General features: G+C 39.9%; 1 protein-coding gene across 4 annotated transcripts in view; it reads right to left on the bottom strand.

The window, feature by feature from the left end:
* The window catches only part of TENM4 (teneurin transmembrane protein 4), a 587508-nt gene that overhangs the window by 193540 nt on the left and 373785 nt on the right, over window positions 1–20183 (bottom strand). For 2 of the 4 annotated variants that reach the window (XM_079300958.1, XM_079300959.1), the window contains 3 exons: window positions 12882–13134; window positions 7869–7967; window positions 5575–5810 (listed from right to left, as the gene is read on the bottom strand). In XM_079300958.1, the coding sequence (XP_079157084.1) occupies window positions 5575–5810; window positions 7869–7967; window positions 12882–13134 (588 nt within the window). The remainder of the gene's footprint in view (window positions 1–5574; window positions 5811–7868; window positions 7968–12881; window positions 13135–20183) is intronic. The other 2 variants (XM_079300961.1, XM_079300960.1) reach the window with 1 other exon arrangement.

A 20183-nucleotide genomic window follows, 5' to 3' on the forward strand; every position in this document is an offset into this window, starting at 1 on the left:
GGCTGAAGCATTTGAGTCACTATTTCATTGTGGATCTGGCCAGGGAAAGGTTATTTTGCCAGATTCCCTGAGGCAGATTTCCTGAGCTCACTGCTACTCACCAGCCTCTTGTAAACCTTACACACAGCAGCTGCCCTCGCTGGGTCTCCAGCATAGTGAAGAGTGATTGAGGTGAACAGAGTCCTGTGACCTTCTCATCTCTCTGCTACAGAACAAAAATGCAAAAAGATTTCTGCAACTTCATGCATTTTTGAGTAGTCAGACAGAAGCTCAAGTTCATGGCATCTCTCCATGAGATTGAGACTATTTTCATGCCTTAGCCTTTGTGAGAAAATTTACAGGGGCAAATTTGGGGAGCAATAACAAAAAAGATCATTCAAAACTGGATTGAAGGGTTAACATCTGTCATGGTTTATATTTTCTCTTCAGTCAGGTCCATTTCCAGAACCAGGAATTTATACAAATATTTGCAGATTTTTCCAGCTCTCATTGCAGACACTGTGCCCATTGCCACTGACTACATTTGAACCAGTGCTGAAGGAAATGCAGTTGCTCCAGTGTAAGAGGAGCATGTGAACATGAAGAATAAGGCCTGTGTTTCCTAAATGTCAGGGGTATGAAAAGAAGAGCTAGATGTCATCTAAACTGTCCTGCTTAGTGAGGGAGTGGCACTAACCCTCTTGCCTCACCAATGTTTGTCTGCATTTGGTGTAATAAGAGCCAGCTTTAACAGAAAAAAACAAAACCCCACATATTCAAGTACTGCTATACAGGAAGAAATGGTAGTGCTGGCTTGTGATGATGGTCCCCTCTCAACCAGTGTCCTGGAATGCTGTTTCACAAACATTTATAATACACAAAATAAATCACTGGTAAGACTAAAGTACCTTTTAGACTGGATCTGACATTTTTATTGATTAAGGGTAAAATTAAATAAATGAGTTTGCAGTTACTGAGTGACTAGACCACAGTGATTTTGTGAAGAAGTGAAGGAACTAAAAAGTGACCTCAAAGCTCTCTTTGAGGTAACAGATTGACTTCATAACATAAAGGCTTTTCTGGAACAGATTGTTTAGCTCCCATTTCTGCCTTTTTTCAAAGACAAGATGGAAATAGAAAACATTCAAAGATTTTGATTTACAGTCCTTGTAAATCAAAAGAACAAATGTCAACAGTAGCAAAATAGAACTTAATCTGGGATCAGAAAAGGAGTATTAAAGCATGAAGTGAAAGTAGCCTGTTGGCAGGGTAATAAATTGTTTTACATTTTAATGTGAATAAATATCTTCATATCAAGGTATAAATGTAGGATTAATAGATATGGATAAAGTTTAATAATTAAGCATTAGCAACTTTTACTATTGATCTCTTATCACATAAACACCCTGGTAATTGGTGCCCTACACATCCTCTGCTAACTAATTAGATTTCTAAGAGCTTTAGAGAGCTGCTTTAAATTTGGTTTGCTCCATAGCATCAAAGAATCATGGACAAACTGAGCTAAAGTTAGATTTTGGAATGATTCTTAGACAATAAAAAGAAAGACACTTTATGAAACACATCACAGTCCTAGCACACTTTTACTGTCAAAGCATTTTGCCTGCAGCAAGCAACACTGTTCTTCAAGTGAAGCTGCATCTGTACAGAGTTCAAATGAACACAGAGCTGAAAAGTAGAGAACTCTGACTCCAATAAAAAGGAAGGACTGTTTTGGCTTCATAATATATTTTCCAGCCCTAGCTTTAATCTAAATCAAATGGCCATCTTTCTTGCTGTTCATGCAATGCAACCGCAGCACATGCTTAAGTATAGGAAAATTGCTAGTGCCTAACAACATTAAATTGTACTTCCATCTAGTCTGGAATCTACATCAGGCAGAGGATAATAACTTCTGTTTAAACAGGCAGAAACTATTCTCCATCACTAATTAATACAGAAACTGTTCCACAGACCTAGCCAAACAGCTGCTGGGCATGGAGATCTGGACAATCAAATAGGTATTTTCTATTTCTAAACTTCCCCCCAAGCAGTACAGCAATGTCAGAGACTTTACAATGCTCTGCTAGCAGGTCTGGCATCTACAAGGTACAGGAACTGCTGGCAAAGTATTAGCATAGCAACATCCTCGTGGGATTCTCTCTGCCATTAGAATCTTACTAGAAACGAGCCCTCCAAGGCAGAACTCAATGCTATACAGACCCCGTCAAATCCCAGCAAAAGCCATAACATTTTTCTTGTCTAGCTGTCTATTTAATGGACATTTCTAAAATGGAGAATTCCATTTTAAAGTCATGTCTCTTCAGGAACTCCTGGAATAGCAAATTTGCAGGGCAGTTCTGAGCTGCTCAAAGAGGCCTTTGATTTCAACAGTTCCATCACTTGAATGTTGCAGCCCTGATCTGCCCCCGCTTTTCTCCTTGGTGCTGTTACCCCACAAGACAATTTTCTGTGGCGCTCATGGGATTTGCATAAGCTGTGTGTGTCCAAAACACTGATGGGTACTGTCACCACTGCCTTAGTGTGGTGTCTGACTACTTGAAAAGGGAGCACAAGTCAATCAAAAGCTGGTTAATTCAAATGAAAACCAGCTTTTGGTGTTTAATACACTCTGTTACATTTTGTTTGTCATTATCTCTGCAGACCAGTGACTCAGTCCTGTAAAACCTCCACCTTGATCACAGTGTTGACACATGACAGCAGCCGTTCAGCTGCCATGAACATCTATTTATGTCTCCTCTCCTCATTTTGAAACAGCCCAGCAGGATAAATGAACTTCAGACTGCTAAACGCCATAAAGACTTGCATGAAATAACAGAAACTCTGCCTTTTACCCTCAAAACAAATAATTTAGCAAGTTCTTCAGGTGAATTTCAAAAAGGAACTGGCTTCAGCAAAAAACTTCAGAAATGACCAATGCCTTGTTGTTCCCATGCAGCTCTGCCTGCCTCAGATGGGCACCCACCACAGCTGTGTCTGAGTGTCTGTCACACCCAAAGTACTGCCCATAGCAGTCTCTCTCTTCTGTATGTCTTTAGCTCCACACTTCTACAGACAGGCAAGGCCTGAGATTTTAATATCTAAACAGAGGACTGTGACATGCCTGAGGCTGAGAGAAACATCCTGAAGGCCTAGATACCACCCTGAAGTATTTCCATTATCTGACCAGTGTACAAAAAACAGCTTAAATGCCAAGCTGCTGCCATGGGACCCAACCTAAAGTCCATTCACCTTTCCAATGACCCCAGTTTGCTCTGAGGATGAAAATGGTCATTAAAAGAGAACTTCCATGGTTGTTTTAACTGACAAGAGCAGATAGAAAGCAGTCAAATTCCTAATTCTGATAGACAGCTATACAGATTAGACCTTATACTCATGACTAAGTTATACCTTACCACTCAGACTGTCCCCATGGCACTGAAAAGAGCAAGGCACTGCTTACATGAGAAAAGGTATCTGTAAGAAAATGCAGCTATGCAAATATGGGGGGGAAACCCCAAATTGGAGAAAAAACAGATTTTTCTGCAAACAGACCAGGTTATTTAGAATAATAAATAAGTTCCTATTAAGAATTACACAGTTCATACCAAAATGCATTACAGTTTAACTTAGTGAAAGTACAGACATTTTGACTCCCTCATTCATTTCTTTTCTTTTGGGTTAGGTGATACAATTCTCATCTGCAACTTGACAGGATGTAAAAAATAATTACAAATGAAAAGGTTATTCATAATTTTTAAATGAGTTAATTAGTAAACCCCGCCAGAGTCACTCATTACAGTAATTAATAATTGATTATACTTGAAATTAAACACAATTTTTCATCAAAATCTAATTAAATATCTGCCTTTTTTTCTCGTTGCTTAGGACACTGGGTCTGGTAGAGACAATCTTTGCTAAATATGTTTATGCTGAACTGAACTATTGGATTTGATTTTTAATAATTGGTAGTTCCTTTAGAAATTAGTAATTATGACCCTTAATTACAGTGGTTCAACCTGCTCAGCATTTCTGGCACCTTGCCAGCCATCTGTGGTGTCTGGCAAATGCCAGTGAATTCACCTGAATGGAGAGGATAAAAAGGATGGGAGGGCACTCAATGGACTTTCCTTTTAACACATTAACTGTGGTTTTAAGTAGAAGTGTGATCTTTTGTGAACTATGAGACAGGGCTTTGAGTTGGAGAGTGGCAAACCAAACCCCTCTCCATCTATCAACCAACACCTCCTCCTCCAGAATGAACTGGCACTGCTACACTGAGCTGAAATGATTCTCCTCTGACACACAGAGATAATGTCCAGAGGAACCATGTTCAGGACATAAGGAGAATACCAGACAAATGAGAAAGGTGATTCCAAATGTACATAGCAAATGATGAAAACTGACTGCATATTTCATCAAACTGCTGCTGATTTAATGTTGGTTAATTAATCATTCCTGTTCCTCTTACAGGAGACATAAAAGTGACCAGAGTATGATGCAAGGCAGAAGTGGAAAAAGTATCAGTCATTAAAGAAGTGTATATAAAAGGAACACAGTAAAAGCAATCCTTTGTGGTGGTGCTAATTAAATTCATGTAAAATGAAAGCAAAATCTTTCAATCCAGACTAAAATTTGTCATTCTAACCACAAGCTTTTATATTAGATCATTAGTGTACAGGAAGCCACAGCAAAATCAAAAAGACTTATTTGTGCCATGAGAAATGGGCTTTTTAACCCATGATCACATCTAAAAGTGTCTGACAAATGGAGTTTGCACCATGGACAGTTTAACATAGAAGTCTAGGAATGAACTTTTTAAAGACATTTATAACACACATCAAACAGAACTGAAGAAAAAGTAATGGTAACATTCCAACTTTACAGGCTTAAAAATACAATTTTCCCTTCTAGCAGTTCAATTACTTTTGCAACACACACAAAAAATGCTTTTTTGCAATGAACACTGACAAGCCTCATAAACCAAAAAAATTCAGATCACGCACAGTTCCAAGAAAAATCCACTGCTTTTCCACCCAACAGGCAAATTTTACCAGCACCACCTACTCTAAAAAGGCTGTGCTAAACCACAATCTCAACCCAATCCTTCTCTATCCTCCTGGTCACCCTGTGAACTCCAATATAATTAATTACATGTCACTGAAATGGGTATGTCACCAAATGATATCAGGATCAGGATCCAGGTTCTGACCCTGTCCCATCAAAGTCAACAGAGACAGAGACCTGAATGTGACTGGGATTGGGGCTTCACCACCTGTTTCAATGGGATGCTTAGAGAAAAACTGGTGGCGTTGCCTCATTCCAGCTACACTTTCCTCTGCAGAATGTAAACTGTCCATGATATTGAAGGGAGTACAACTCCCTCATAGGACTCATGTTTTACTAAGCCCTTCTGGCTTTATGACAGGTGTTAAGCTTCCTACCACAACACTGCAACACAAACAAGTCAATAGATGCCTTATTTCCCCATCACTTTGTACCACAGTCTTGACCCTCCGTTTCCCAAACATTAGCGGTACGGGACGATCTGTAAAGAAATGAAATAAAAAGAAGAAAAACAAGCAGCAACAAGCTTACCTATGAAATAGGCCAGCAGGATCACCAGCGTGACTGAGATGACAATGGCACTCAGAGCAGCACATTTCCAGTTACAGTACTTATAGGGTTTCTTCAGGTTAAAGGCAGGCCTAGAAAAGGTACTTCTGGGAAGGGGCCTAGGGGGAGGTGAGTACACAGTGCTGGACGTCAGGGGATATCCCGGCGACGTTGTACAAAAAAGGGGAGAGGTGCCTCCAGGTTTGAACAGGAAGTGCCTGAGGGAAGAAAGACCAACAGCAAGTGACTCCTCACACAGATCCATGCTGAGGGAGGCGTGGGGTGGGACAATGGCGACTGCTGCCAGGACGAGGAAAGCAGCTCCACACAATGCTGGCTACGGACACGGACGGCATGCACCAAAGAGAAGAATAAAAATCAAAGGCAAGTCACACAGAGTAAAAGAAAACAAAACCAAAGAATCACAGTGCCAACAATGCCACAGAGAACTCTTCAAGGGTGGGAGTCTCCTCTGTGGAAGAGCTGGCGTTAGAGTGAGATGAAAACCCCAAGCACAGCTACGACAGACTGGTGGCACGGGCAGAACTGGGAGCCTGCTCGCACTCCCACAGAAATGCCCTACGGGGAGGCTGAAGAGGAGCACGGGTCAGATTAAAGAAGGGAGGGCGTTTATCAATTTATTGATCACTGCATGAGAGCGTTTTTTGTGTGGCATCGGTGAATGGAGATGGGAAAAAGGAGCTTAAGCCATTCCATAGCACCCAAATTGTCACAGAGGGGAATATTCACACTGTCCCCATCCAGCAAATTTAAGTGTCAGACAATGGTGTGGCTAAAAGCATCAAAGTCCTGTGTATTGCCAGTGGAGAGAGGTGCCTGCTTCCACAAAGCAGTCCAGAGCACCTTGGATTGAAGCCTATCTTTAGAAAAGTGTGAATTACTGTCAAAGGCAACAGCATTTCCTGTCCAGTGACACATTGGGAGGCACCGTATTTTGCCCATTATGAAAAACAGCCTGAGAGCCAGCCCACGAGCACCTCGGGTGAGACTCATGGAAGTCAGCACAAAAAGAACACACTGAAGTCCATGAGTTTCTGAAATGAAATGTCCCAATGGAACTTCTGTCCCCAGGAATGCTATATGAAAAACTTGATTTTGGTGGGACATCATGCTGTAAAAGGCATTCAGATTCTGGGAATGAAACCTGGGAAATGGAGTGGACTAATCTACTACCATGCTTCTGGTAAACAAAAATGCAGCTTGTGAGGACTGATAAACAGCCCCAACGCCCTTTGCACATTCTGCCATGGCTTATGGGGCCAGATTTTGCAGCCAGAGTAAATGCAATCAGCATGGATTAATGGGAGTCAGTCAAGCCAGTGGCTAATACCAGATGAAGAGGTGACTCTTTTCCCCATGAAGTTACTTGTGCAGTCATGGGGGAAACATCACATGCAGAAACATCACAGTGCAGAAAAGCCACCAATTCATGCAGCAAAATGTAACACATAATTATCCAAAATAGGTTCCTGTAATACTACAGCCATGTTTCTATTGGTACTCTAGGCATGACTGCTGAGCATTAGAGAAAGATTCTTTATTTCTACTTAATGCTCTATATAAAAAAAAAAAATTTACAGTAAGTCAGATATAATCCTATTTTTGAAAATTATTTAGATAGAGATGTCTCTTTTCTGAGAAAAGAGGCACCTGCAGTGTTTAAGTACACCAATAAGCTCTTGTGTGAATGATGGCTACCAAATTATGAGCTGCCAACACAAGATGCAACAGTTTTGGCACCAAGTATCAAGTTTAAAGTCTATTATAACTTAAATGTTAAGCTATCAAAATTTGTGTAAAGATTCCAGAATGGGTGGTTAAGTCAAACTCCAACACTTGGCTTGCATACACCACTAGCAGACACTTGTCAGATAAGGTATATGGAAGACATCAGTTTGACAAGGAAGTATCAGGCTGTCAGCACAAGGAAGGTTTCAGATTTTTATGAAAACGAAATAATTTTAGTTAATATAGGAGTTGAAATTGCTGTAGGTACCTCCTACAAATGAAATTACTTTCAAAGCAATAAGGGGATAAAAAGCAAATGGCATGCAGTGGCTCACTAGCATATTAATGAGATTGCCATTAATATGTACAGGACACAATGCTCCAAGCCCCAGAAATTCATTTTTTAAAGCCATATTGGAAGTCAGCAATGGTGTTGACCTTCAACATCACTGCTATGACCAAATGCTTTCATGCAAGGATCATAATGACTGTACAGTAAACAGGAAGACCACGTAAGTGTCACATACCCATCATTGTAAGCACCGTCATGTCGGGAGGAGGTGAGAATGTCCATCTCAATGAGGTTGTCCTGCAATGTCTCTAGGAATGTCTGCTTTGCTATGTTTCTACATACATATGGAAACATGAATGAAGCCAGTGAGTCATGCATATATGAAGTGTGATCTTAAAAACCACAATGGTTATAGTGCAGTTGTGCATGGAATTAGAATGATGGAACATATATTTATATGTATAAGATGCTACACATATACATATATAGCTTTTAAAAATGTTCACTTCTTTATATATACACTATATATATGCATATACACACATATAAGCACACATGCCCATGTGCATGTATCAAAAAAGTTGATGTCTTTGTCCATTGCACATTATTTATTGCCAGTGACACATGAAACCTTCCCAAGTGCTGGATCCAAAGGGCCAGATTTCAATCCAGCCTAGCTGTAATCTGGTTAATACTCCTTCATCTGTGATACTGTAACTCTGAAAAGGCACAGCACATTATCTATGTCCCACTGTGGTCAGTACCTTGGCAGCACTCTCGCATCTAACTTTCTCAAGGATTTCCAGCAAAAATCTGCTACTCCTTTACCTTAGTTTCAGTTTTGGATTTGAGAACTTTTAATTTTCCAATTTGATTAATTTATTTTCCGTTGTGGAATAATAACTCACTATATAGAGTAAAGACATAAATTTTCAAAATGTAAATCTTGCTTAATATGAATATTCCAAATGAAGGTCTCTTGGTCATAAGCAGATAGAAGCGAGAAACAGATTAAGCTGTAACCCAAATTCCAGCACCAGAGTATTTGCTATAATCTGGGTAATGCAGGCAATAAGCAAGACACTTAGGGCCTGCAGATGCAAATGCTTGGGACTGACCCTGCACACAGCAGCGGCATTTTGCAGTATTTGTCCTCCCGGCATGTTCTTTTATGAGTCACATTTTGACCTATAAATGCTAAGCTGTTGTGTACTTTTTGAGGAGAATAGCAGGAACATAAAGAATTAACCCAGAGGCACAGCTGGGAACAAACTGTGTCTTTCTCACCTTTGGGCTTGTTTCTCAAACCTGGCAAAAGAAAATTCCTCTCATGTTTTTTAAAACAAAATACAGTCCTGTTTTTGCCCATGTCTATTTTCAGCATCAAAACTGAATCTAACCCTGGATGTGAATAAATTCCCTGGCAAAAACTAGTAAAGGAAACATAACAGCATTGTAGCACTTTATCACTTATGCAGGATTAAGAGCCTAGAGGGTACAGTGACATGAACTCAAACAAGAATTCCTGTCAAAAAAACTAGATTCAGGTAACATGTTAAACCAAGAGCAGCCAGCCCTGACACATTATACAAACCTTGATACTGTTTCTTCTAAAATGTTCTCAAGCCTAATTTTCATTTCTACATCCTCCTCTTCCTGCTGCTAATGCCAGCAGTTGTTTAGCTCAACTCCCTGCTTTTGGAGGCCTTTCGGCTGCTTTGACAGAACAGATCTACTCCTCGAACTGAATGAAAGTGAAGTGACTCCTATTCATAGCTTTGGAGTAAAGTGGATCAACATGCATGAGCTGTGTGCCATAGCACTTGAGACATCAATCCATCCCCAAGTGTTTACGGCTTCCTCACATTCCCTGGGAATGCAGGAAAAATTGGATGTTGAGTTCAATGCAAAAAGAAGCAGCATATGTGCATGCACTGATCATTTAATGGGTAAGAGGCAAGGCACCTGGCAACACACCAATCAATAGAAGTTCATTGTTAGTTAAAATCCATGTCAAATTGGTTCCATGAATTTCAGTTGTGGATTGCCAATAGAACAGAAGAGGGGAGGGTTACATAATCTCATAATGTGTGCATTTGTAATGGACAGGTCTCTGGGTCACCTGAGGGACTGATGCGTGACTGTCCTCCTCGTGGAAGGCTCACAGAGTCTGCTCCTTGGAGATTACCTGCAAATCACTGGCTAGTTACAAACACTCTCCTTTCTCATTAGCAGTACTGGAGGCAGAAATCTGACCTTACATGATTACCATGTGAAATTTCCTGGGAATGGAAGTCTCCTGAAAACTGTTGGTTTGTCAATTAAATGTCCATCTACTAAACATTTATTCGCTCCCACAAGGTCAAATGTAAAGGAACAGAAAGGAGGCCACAGAAGAAAGAAGACTGAGGAATAAATATGGGGGGAACTCACCTGTCAGGAGTGACTGCTGAGCAAAGATCTTCTCATCACAACCTTGATAATACATGGCTTTTAAAGCAACAAAAAAGGGAGCAGACAGGAAAAGAAAGAGGAGAAAGGAGAAACAGAGAAAAGGGAGTAAAGGGAAACTAATGAAAAGGAGGGAGAGAGGAGGAGGGGCTCTTCCTCTTGCAACATACAAAATTCTCAGATACGCTTATCCTGTCAGTTGTATATTCGTGCTGCACATCTCTGCTTGCCCTTGCAGACATTATGGTTCAGAAATTTCCAGGCAGTGACAAACAGTCTGAATTTCCAGCTCTAAAAACTGCCTGGAGTCCATGGCAGTCAAAATCAAGCCACTTCAAACTCTGGTTAAATTCTGTAACTGCAGGCACAATCCACAGCCTGTGACAATCCTCATTTAAAAGATGCTCCTTTTTTTTTTTTTTTTTTCTTGTGTTCTCTCTCTGTTGACTAATACGGTATTAAAAAAAACCAGCGGAAATACAATTCCATTTTTGACATGAGATTACTATAATCTCCTAACTTCGAAAGCCTTTATTCTTGGATTAATGTCTCTTGGCCAGGATTTATATTTCTACATATTGGACATTTTATTCTCTTAGGTGATAGTCTTTTTTTTTTTGTTGTTTTTTGTTCTAAAAATATTTGTAGTGGAGAAGACAGGGAAGATCATTCTTATGGAAGAAGCTGAATTGGGCATCTGAAGCCTGAAGCTCTGAAGCCTGGTCTTTTATGTCTACACAAATCCAGCTGAAGGAAATGGAAGACCTCTGTGTGCCAGAAGAGCAGACTGTCAGAGTGGAGTGTAGTCACAGATATACTGATCATCTATGCAGCTTAGCCTCCTCTCTTTATTGATACCATTATAACACATCATCTTTTCTTAATGTTGTGTATGTGAAAGAACAGTCAGTAGTGTTCATTTGCTGTTGGTACAAAATTACATATTTTCCAACAACAAAAGGAACACTGGGTGAAATTATGCCATTTCAACCAGTGTGTCAAAAGCCTCACCATCATGCTTGAAGTGACCTGTTTCCTACCAAATTAATTAAATGGTTAGATTGAGGACCAAGTACAAATGTGACTGATCTGTGATGCTAGAGTAAAATCACCAAATGATGCAGAAACAGCTCTTCATGCAGGTAGACCTCCAACTGCCAGTCTGATTAACAGCAATAATGTGACCAATCCAACCTGCAAGAGGAGCAGTCTGCTTCAGATCTTGAAAGATTTTCATCCACAATGATTTCACAGAGAAGAAATGAGGACAGCCTTTAAGGTTTTGCACTACTAAAACAGTGCATTATCTCTTCTATAAAGAATTCACCACCTGGTTAGGAAAAGGCATAGGGCTTCCTTCAGAATTATAGAGGATTATCACAAAAGAGCTGCAGGAGTGGGGCCTAAGTATTTTTTAATGTAATTTCAATAAGAATTATCACATAAAATTCAATGCTTTGGTATTTGTGCTTGAGAATTACTAACACAATATAATTACTGAAACTGTTGCCAAATCACACTTGCATTACTTGCTTATAATTTTGTTTTAATCTTTTGGATCCAGCTTCTTAGTTGAGTCTTTTTAATCAAGCAGTCACAGATAAATTAATTATCTTTAAATGCCACAAAATGCGATATTGAGGTTGTTTTGGAAGTTTCTGAGGGCCAGCAGATATAGCTCATTCTCAAAAAGATTGACAGATGTGCTCATTTTTAAAAAACATTCTCTTAGCAGAAGTTGGCAAAACTGGGTAGGGTTTCTCCCATGATACAGCTACAGCTGCTGCTGCTCCCAAGATTCCTACAGGCAGTGCCGTGACAAATTTGGGCCCTGTCTCTGTTTTCAGTTATGGCATGATTTTTGCTGTCTAAAATCTTGTTGGTTTGAGAAGGGTAAACAAATGAAGGAACAAAGACAGCTGAGCAAGTGCAGTGTGTTTTAGACCTGGAAGACTCCTCTGCAGACTGAAAAAGACACCATGTATGGGAGCTAATGACTCCAGCATCCCCAGTGGCTGCTCGGTAGCAATGGAAATGGTGAAGCAAAACCTCTGGAGAAAGCAACTGGGACTGCAAGTAGATGCACTCACCATCAGATAGGAGGACTGAGGCTGAGGGAATGTGAGACCTCTCTTTTCCAGAACCTACACAGACCCTGAACAAAGCTATGAACTAGAACAACTTGGTTCGCCCTTGTCACACCCTTCAGGTGTTACATAGTTGGAAAAGAATTTGAGAGCTAAATGGAAATACCATTAAATGACTGATGCTGGGCTATCCAGTGTTTCATGCTTGCTGAGCAATGTTGAAAAAGGCAGCAGCTGACCTCTCCTCATTAGCTGAAACAAGATCAACCTTTCGAGAATTATGTACTACGAAAGTACTGCTTGATGAGGCACAGCTACAAGGCTAAATCTTTTCAATATACTGACTGATTTCAGTTTTTTAAATAGGATATTGATTTATCCTACCACATAGGAAGAAAAGACATTAAAGGAAAATAAAAGAAAGAAAACCAAGAACATTTGAATCTATGATCCTGATTCCAATTTTAAATGAGGAAAATAACCTTATGAGCAGCTGTTAAAGACAACATTTTTAGTTTATGAAAGAAGAGCAATTTCCTCTTCTCCTAGTCCAAATAAAAAGACACAAGGAATAATAAATACAACACAAAATGCATAAGTCAAACACCAGTTCACAAACTAGGTGGCTGGCTATGCAGATGTGTATATTTTCCATAGCATCCTGAGCACATACAGTCAGAAGGTTGTAAGTGCTGAAGACAGTGACCTACCTTGTCTCCAGTGGGATGTTACTGTTGAGTAACCAGTTGTCCTGAGCATGGGCTGGCTCTTGAGTAGTGGCTGGCTGTTCTCCAGAGAGAGAGTGGTCTGTAGGAGCTGGGCTGGGGTTGCTGCGTGGAGTGAAGTTCCCTCTGTTCAGGGAATTGATGGAGGCTGCATGATGCTGATTTGGGGTGTGAGCATGTGATATTGGAGGTGGTGGAGTTCGAAGTCTTGAGTGATTCTGAATATTTGGCGGATGATCTAAAACAGAAGTAAAATACACTTAAGGTTCATGATTTGAGTAGCTCCATACTGTGTTCATTTTTGCACAGACACTTCTAAGAAGTATGAAGGCTGGGGTGCCACACATCCTAAATGAAACTCAAAAGGGTAACACAGCCTTGTTCCATATGTTCTAATGGGACAGCACTGATCCCTGAGCCAGCTAGAAAAAACAGTTCAGTCTCGTGAACAAAAGTTCTGAAAGTTTAAAGCACTGCAGAAAGGCTGTCCTGACAGCCAAGCTAACTCCAATGAACAACTGCAGGTTGCAAACTGCAATCTATCTGTGGCACTGATTTGTGATAAAGGATGAAAAATACAACCAGTCTGGATAGATAACATGTTAGAGCCAGTTTATGATGGATATACAGTTCCCAGAGAAGTTTGTTCTGCCTGCTTTGCCCGAAAACTTTCAATAGTGAAGTCAACAAGAAGATTGAGAATACATTTAATCATAGACTGAGTTTAGGGAAAGCCATAGAAGCATGTCAGGATTAAAGAGTTTAACAAAATCCAATAGTTTGTACTGTTAGAAATGTATTCAAACTGAGTAAAAAATGCATGTGGCATAAAATCTGAGGTGTCAGGAAAAAGAAACAACAGACAGTGAAGAAAGATGTAAAGATCAGTGATAAGGCTACTTTGAGTAAAACTCAAAGTGTTTCTTAGCTGGGAGACTGAGGAAGGCAGACTGAGGAACACAAACACCTAGGAAATATGAACCTAGTGCTAATTATATCTGTATTTTTACTTTTTTTAGCTAACCATAAACCAATTTTTCTTTTTTTTGTGTGTTTTTTGTTTTTTTTTTTTTTTTTTTTATTTGTAAATGCAGAAAACTAAAGTATTTGATGAACTGGAGGGAGATTGACAGTTCAGCTCACTCCATATAAGAAACAGGACACAAATATCTCTCTGCTTTTAGTGGGTTCATGCTCAAAAGTCATTAATACTGGAACAGATTGCTCAGAAAGATTGTGCATTCTCCCTCACTGGAGATGTTTGAGAACTGTCTGGATACAATTCTGTGTAAAGTGCTCTGAGATGGCTGGCTGGAGCAGGGAGGTTGGACCAGATGGCCACTGTGGTCCCTTCCAGCCTCACTCATTCTGTGATTCTGCAACACACAATACTTCTGTGATGACTTATCTGAAAAGAAGGTCTATCCTATCAATCTCATACTTACCAGACTTCTGTATGATGAGAAGTTAACACCTATTTATTCTCCAATTAGATACCTCAGAACTGTAGAACTGTATGTAGTTGCAAATTACAATGAATAGTATCAGACATTTAATGATGCTTTTGAAATTTGGATTAGGACTTGGATTTAGGAGAGGAACAGAAAAAGCATTCACAATCTCTCTGTAGCTTCTTAGACAGTTAAACACATTAGATAAAACATGGAGATGTGAGAGGCAGTCATCCTGTCTCTCCTCACCCTGTGTTGACTGACACTGCCTCATCACTACTGGCCTCTGACATGCACTTCTGCTAGCAAATGAAAGAGAAGAGCAATGAGCATGGACTGCATAGACCAGAAATATCAGAGCTAAACCAGGTCTGACTTCAGCTCTGCAGCAATCAAAGTGTCCAACCATTCCTGGACTGGATATCACTGGGAACTGTTGTTTAGTTGAACTCCTGACCATCGAGGCAATAAAAAGAACAGTGAAGGAATTCTACTCCTGGTTTAGCTAAATTAATGACTCTCCTCCTACTCAACAGACAGGAATCAAGATAGGAACAGTGTCTTAATTCCAGCTGAGGGAGATGAACACTAATAGAGGGTTTCCAATTTTTAGGGCTGTCAATCTACACCCATTAATAAGAACTTAATTCAGCTCAGAGAAAATGACTTGTCTATTCAGGAGAAACATACCAGAGGTTTCCAAGACCAGCTATTCAAGTTTTCTGCATAGCTCATGCCCAAGATGAATACTAAGCTATCTACAAAGAGGCTAAATGGTTAATCTTGGAATAAGCAATAGGCCTTCTGCAAAGTTCTCCTGCTATTGGCTGAGTTTTCCTTCTGGAGGCACCATTTTCACATTGTGAGTCAGACCCTGTTTTCAAAGATCTGTTATGTAAATTCCAATTTACACCATATTATTACAGACACATTGCAGATGCTATTATGGATAATGCTTTCGAATCAAGTAAGAATGTGTTATTTTCATTCTCTATTTTCATATCCTTCGTGATTTCTTTGCTAAGTAAAGACAGCTCTTACTCTGGTCTATGTGATTTTTCACAGGATTTTATAGCTTGTATATAGGTTTTTTCTGACATTTAGGTAGCTTTTCCTTCTAGAATGTTTTTTATTCCATTCATATACAAATTCTGAACACTTATGCCATATCAGAGCACTATGAAATTTAATACACCTTGACTAGAATTAGTAATTATTTCCTTTGCCTTTTCCTTTATTGCCTTCTTCTCAAATTAAGGAACATTAGAAATAAGGTATAGATAAAAGCACAAGCCAGGAAATCTTCCTACTGAAAATTACTGCAGCTGTGCAAGATTTTCTTGATGTAAATAAAACTTTAAGGTTAAAGTTCTTATCCTCTGCTGTGACCAAAGCTCCTATGGGGTTTGCAACAGATTACGAAAGCCAGCAAAACCAGCCAACCAACCAACCAACCAACCAAATCTTTATTCATTTCCTAAAATTTCAACTGTCCCCTTATTGAGTAAGCTTGGAGAAGCTGCAGATGCTCCACTGCTGGAAGTGTTCAAGGACAGGCTGGATGGGGCTTTGAGCAACCCAGTCTAATAAAAGGTGTCCCTGCCCATGGCAGAGGGCTGGAACTAAAGGGTCTTTAAGGTTCCTTCCAACCCACACCTGTGATTCTATGATTAGACCCATAATGTTTGAGTGATACAAACTGTGTGGCTGTATTTCCCCACAGGAAGGAGAATTTAATGCTGGCTGCAATGTTTCTCTTACATCACGTACCTACGTAGATCTTACACAGTGGGAAGATTCTCGGCTCATCTGCTGTCTGTTACACAGAATTGAATTTTTACAGATCCCACCACATAGGTGGGATACAGGGGGGGTCTGATAGAGCTTTCTACACCTACCAGCAAGCCTTTATCAGGACAACAGCACCACAAGAATTCAGAAGACTTTACAGAGGATCAGGACATCGTGGCCACTGTACAAATTGTACAAGATTGCCCAAGACCTTTCTTAACCAAGTCTAAGATATCTATATGTGACTATCTGCAAGGTATCTTTGTTTACACCAAAAGAGAGAATTTTCAGCATTTTCCTTCCTGTAATTTTCCTCTCTGGTTTCAAAAAACACACAGACTTTATCATTCCCTCTCTACTTATTCCCTCTCCTGTTAGAACCAAGAATCTGACATAAGCTACTCAGGGATCAACTGAGCTAACAAAATACCAAGGAATAAAACAAACACCTTGTAAAACACCTCTCTCCCACCAATCCAAATTTCTAATAGTCTCAGAGTCAAGCAGAATAGTTTAAAGGTTGATTTGTGCCTTGAAGGGAGAACAGAAGAGACCTGTCAATAGCAAAGGACTCTTAGACACCAGTCCCAGTCTTAGATACCAAGTGCCAATGAAAGAGCATCCCAGAGATGAAGTTCAGCATTTCTAGACAACAGGCTGGCAACTGTGGAAATCTATATAACCAGAATTTAAAGAGCTTCCCATAAGACTCATTTTCTCCAATGGGTATCCAAAGTGTATCTGACACATCTGTATTCAAATATAAGGAAACTCTGGAAATTCGAATGCAAAAAACACTGATAGAAATCAAGCAGCTCTTATGTTGGGGTTTTTTAGCTTGTTTTCTAACATTAAAATGTCATTGAGAAACACTGGCTTGGTAACCACAGATAAAGCAGAGCTGAAAGATAATACAGTTAATGAAGCTTGTACTTGGTACATATTAGAGAGCCTTGACAGAAGGCTGTGAATGAAGAGCTGAATAAATGTGACCCATAAAAAATTACCAATGAGGAGTTAATATGACAAAAATTTCAATAAAAGGCCTGAACCTCATGTTCCTTTTCTCTCCCTTAATCTTTAATGAGTAGTACTGTTTTGAAATTAGTCTATGTAACAATTACACTTTCTGATTCATTAGGTTTTGGGATTGTGTTCAGGGCAAATGTGCTAACCTCTGAGTGAAAAATATATTCTCATTTTTTTCCCAGCTTATTCCGTTCCTCCACACATTTGCCATTTGTACATCTGCTCACATTCAGACAGACTGATGCCTAACTGGTGTCTGGATTAGATACAGGAAATATTTCTCTTTACTCACTGTATATATTGCCAGGTGGAATGAATCACTCTATGCTCTCTTGAACTTCAGCTCCACGGTAGCTGTGATGATGAACTTGCTAGTGGGACTTTGGACAATTCTGCTTGTGCACACTCGCAAGGAAAAACACCTCCAGCCCCCATCCTGCCACCCCTTGCAGAAGAAACAATTTTTATTTTTTTTTAAACAATGTACTTTAAATTCAATTGACAGAACAGCAAAGAGCCTTGCTTCAGCTACAGGACCCACTTCAATCTGCTGTAGATGAACACTCACAGCACTTGCACCAGCCAGCTGAAATCACCTTCACAGAGCTCCCTGTCCTGTTGGGTCACACTGAGTATGGAAGCTGAGGTGCTTCTCTCATGAATGTGATGAGGCACTTAAGGTCAGGTGGACCATGAAACACTGAACTGGGTCTTTTTCATCACCTTTGCAAGGGGCACAGGGAGTTTGCTATTAAAATTGTGACTGTTTGCCAGAAACATGCTCCCTATAAGACACGTGCCAAGCCAATGACGGTGTCTGCAAAATGAAAAGAGAGCAGAATATTTTACCCCAAATTTGCCAGATAATGGAAAAATAATAGGAGGAAAATCGACATGGGAGGAGATGCCTGCTTGGAGGTACCTTAGTGGCTTTTGATGATAGCCAGGATGAATTGCACATGCAGTTTTACTCCTGTCTGCAGACAATCCAGCTGAATATGCAACATCTAGACTGAGCTGAAGCAATGTGCAAAGGCACCTCTTTTGTACTAAGCTGATCCTTCCCATGGCTGGCACTGATAGTCTGCAAACTAGAGGAGAATTTCCTCCTTCAAGGACTGTCTGACAACAGTTTCTGTCTCCATGGGACAGTCCAGTGAGGAAGTCACTGCACAGGAGGGTGAAAAGAGATGGAGTGAAATAGGTCACTCAGTAGTCAGATGATTTATCTGAGCAGCGATAAAGTGCTTTCAAAAGTGTTTTCCCTCACTGACACTTAAAACCTAGAATCAGCATTACAACTTGAGTGACCTGTATCTCTCCTCAAGAAGTACATCCACTGAATTTCACTTAGCTTCTCCTGCTATCAAGTGAAGTGTTTTCAACAGACTGTGAAACACATCTTTCCCTGTAGCAACATCTTGTGCCCCCAGTTTTCAAAATGACACTGAAACATAAAATGAAAGCAAAGCGCTGATGTATAATCTCCACCAAGTAACAAAACAACAATAGGACAGCTACCTTGGTGCTTTTTCCTCTGTTTTATTTTAAGTAACAGAATAATAGGGAGTTGCTGTTCCATTAAGGACTCTCACCAGAGAAAAGCACAGTCATCATGCAGTTAGAATCATCAGTGTCTGTGTCCTGGTTCTAGAGAGTGTTCTGGTTCAGAGTCTTTTTTAAGCTGAACTCTTTGAGTTGCAATCTTCACAGCTTTATATCTCACTTTATGATACCATGTGTACAAGCACACAAGCAACTGTGGACAACTAAAGCCTAAAGGAAAGTTTTCCTATGCAACTTTGGTGCAGTATTTTGTTCAGGAAAGTCCGCAAACATTGGAAATTACTTAGTAGAGGAACATCAGCTACAAATGTAAAAAGGTTTCAGTATCCCTCTAAATGTGCAACTTGGACATTGAATTTGCAACAGTATGTGCTACAAAGATTGAGCAGCAAAAAAAGCTGCAGAATATAAAACCTGCAGTGTATTTTCATGTCAACATTACTCAGTGTCCCTGTGAATGTCTCCAGATAGCATAGCTATTTTAGATATTGCAAGTAAAGCTACACATACTAGGATCAGTGCAGAAAGTTATCTTTACCTATCAAAATCTAAACTTGACTTCCAGCAGTACACCATTTGTAAAAGGGGCAATCATTCTTTACCTCACAAACTGACCATAACAAGTAGCAAATGGAAATGAGGGACCTCAAAATCAGGCAGCAGATAAAATGGTACTTTGTTACTGACTGACAAAACTAGACTTTATAAACTTAGTAAGACTTCATTCTGAATCATTACAAGTCATAGCTGTACTTAAGAAACTTCATTTGTTTAGATCAATTACATCAAAAATCAGGTCCATTTAGATGCTATCTGTGCATGTGTAAAATGAGTTGAAGCTCCCCTCCAGCTGCACAGATCAACACTTCATTGGCTTTCCTGTTTATAGAAAGCCATGGGTGCACCAAATCAAGTCCAAACAAGCCATCTCCTCTGTATTTTGTTCATCAAATGTGTACATTACATGCAAACTCTCCTCTCAAGTGCCAAAGTGCCTTTGCAAAAGCAAGATATTGACTTCTGGGTTTGAAATCAATTTTTTGTTTGATGTTGGGCTGTCAAGCTTTGCCTGTACATAGTCAGCAGGAGCTCTGGGTGGTTGTTTTTTTCATCACTATGCATCTGACTGGATTGACTGCCCTACAAGTAACGGTTTTAAAAAGGTCCAGATCCCCATCAAAGGATGATATGCAGACTTTTAACTCATGTTGTTCATTACTCAATAAAAGGGAGTCACAATCTAATAAAATCAAGGCAGAGTATTACTGGTTAGCATCTGACAGTTTATGAAGAATCATTGTCTTCAGCACACAGGGAAGTGGAAAAAACCCAGAGTATCTGGCAGAGTGTAAATTCAAATAACATATTTAAGTTGTGAAATAATTTATGGGAAACACAGGAAAGTAGCTTCTACAGTGCCCAGCTAAGCAAATTTTCCTGCAGCCCTGGA

The sequence above is a fragment of the Erithacus rubecula genome (genome assembly GCF_903797595.1).
Source record: "Erithacus rubecula genome assembly, chromosome: 1".
NCBI classification, from domain to species: domain Eukaryota; kingdom Metazoa; phylum Chordata; class Aves; order Passeriformes; family Muscicapidae; genus Erithacus; species Erithacus rubecula.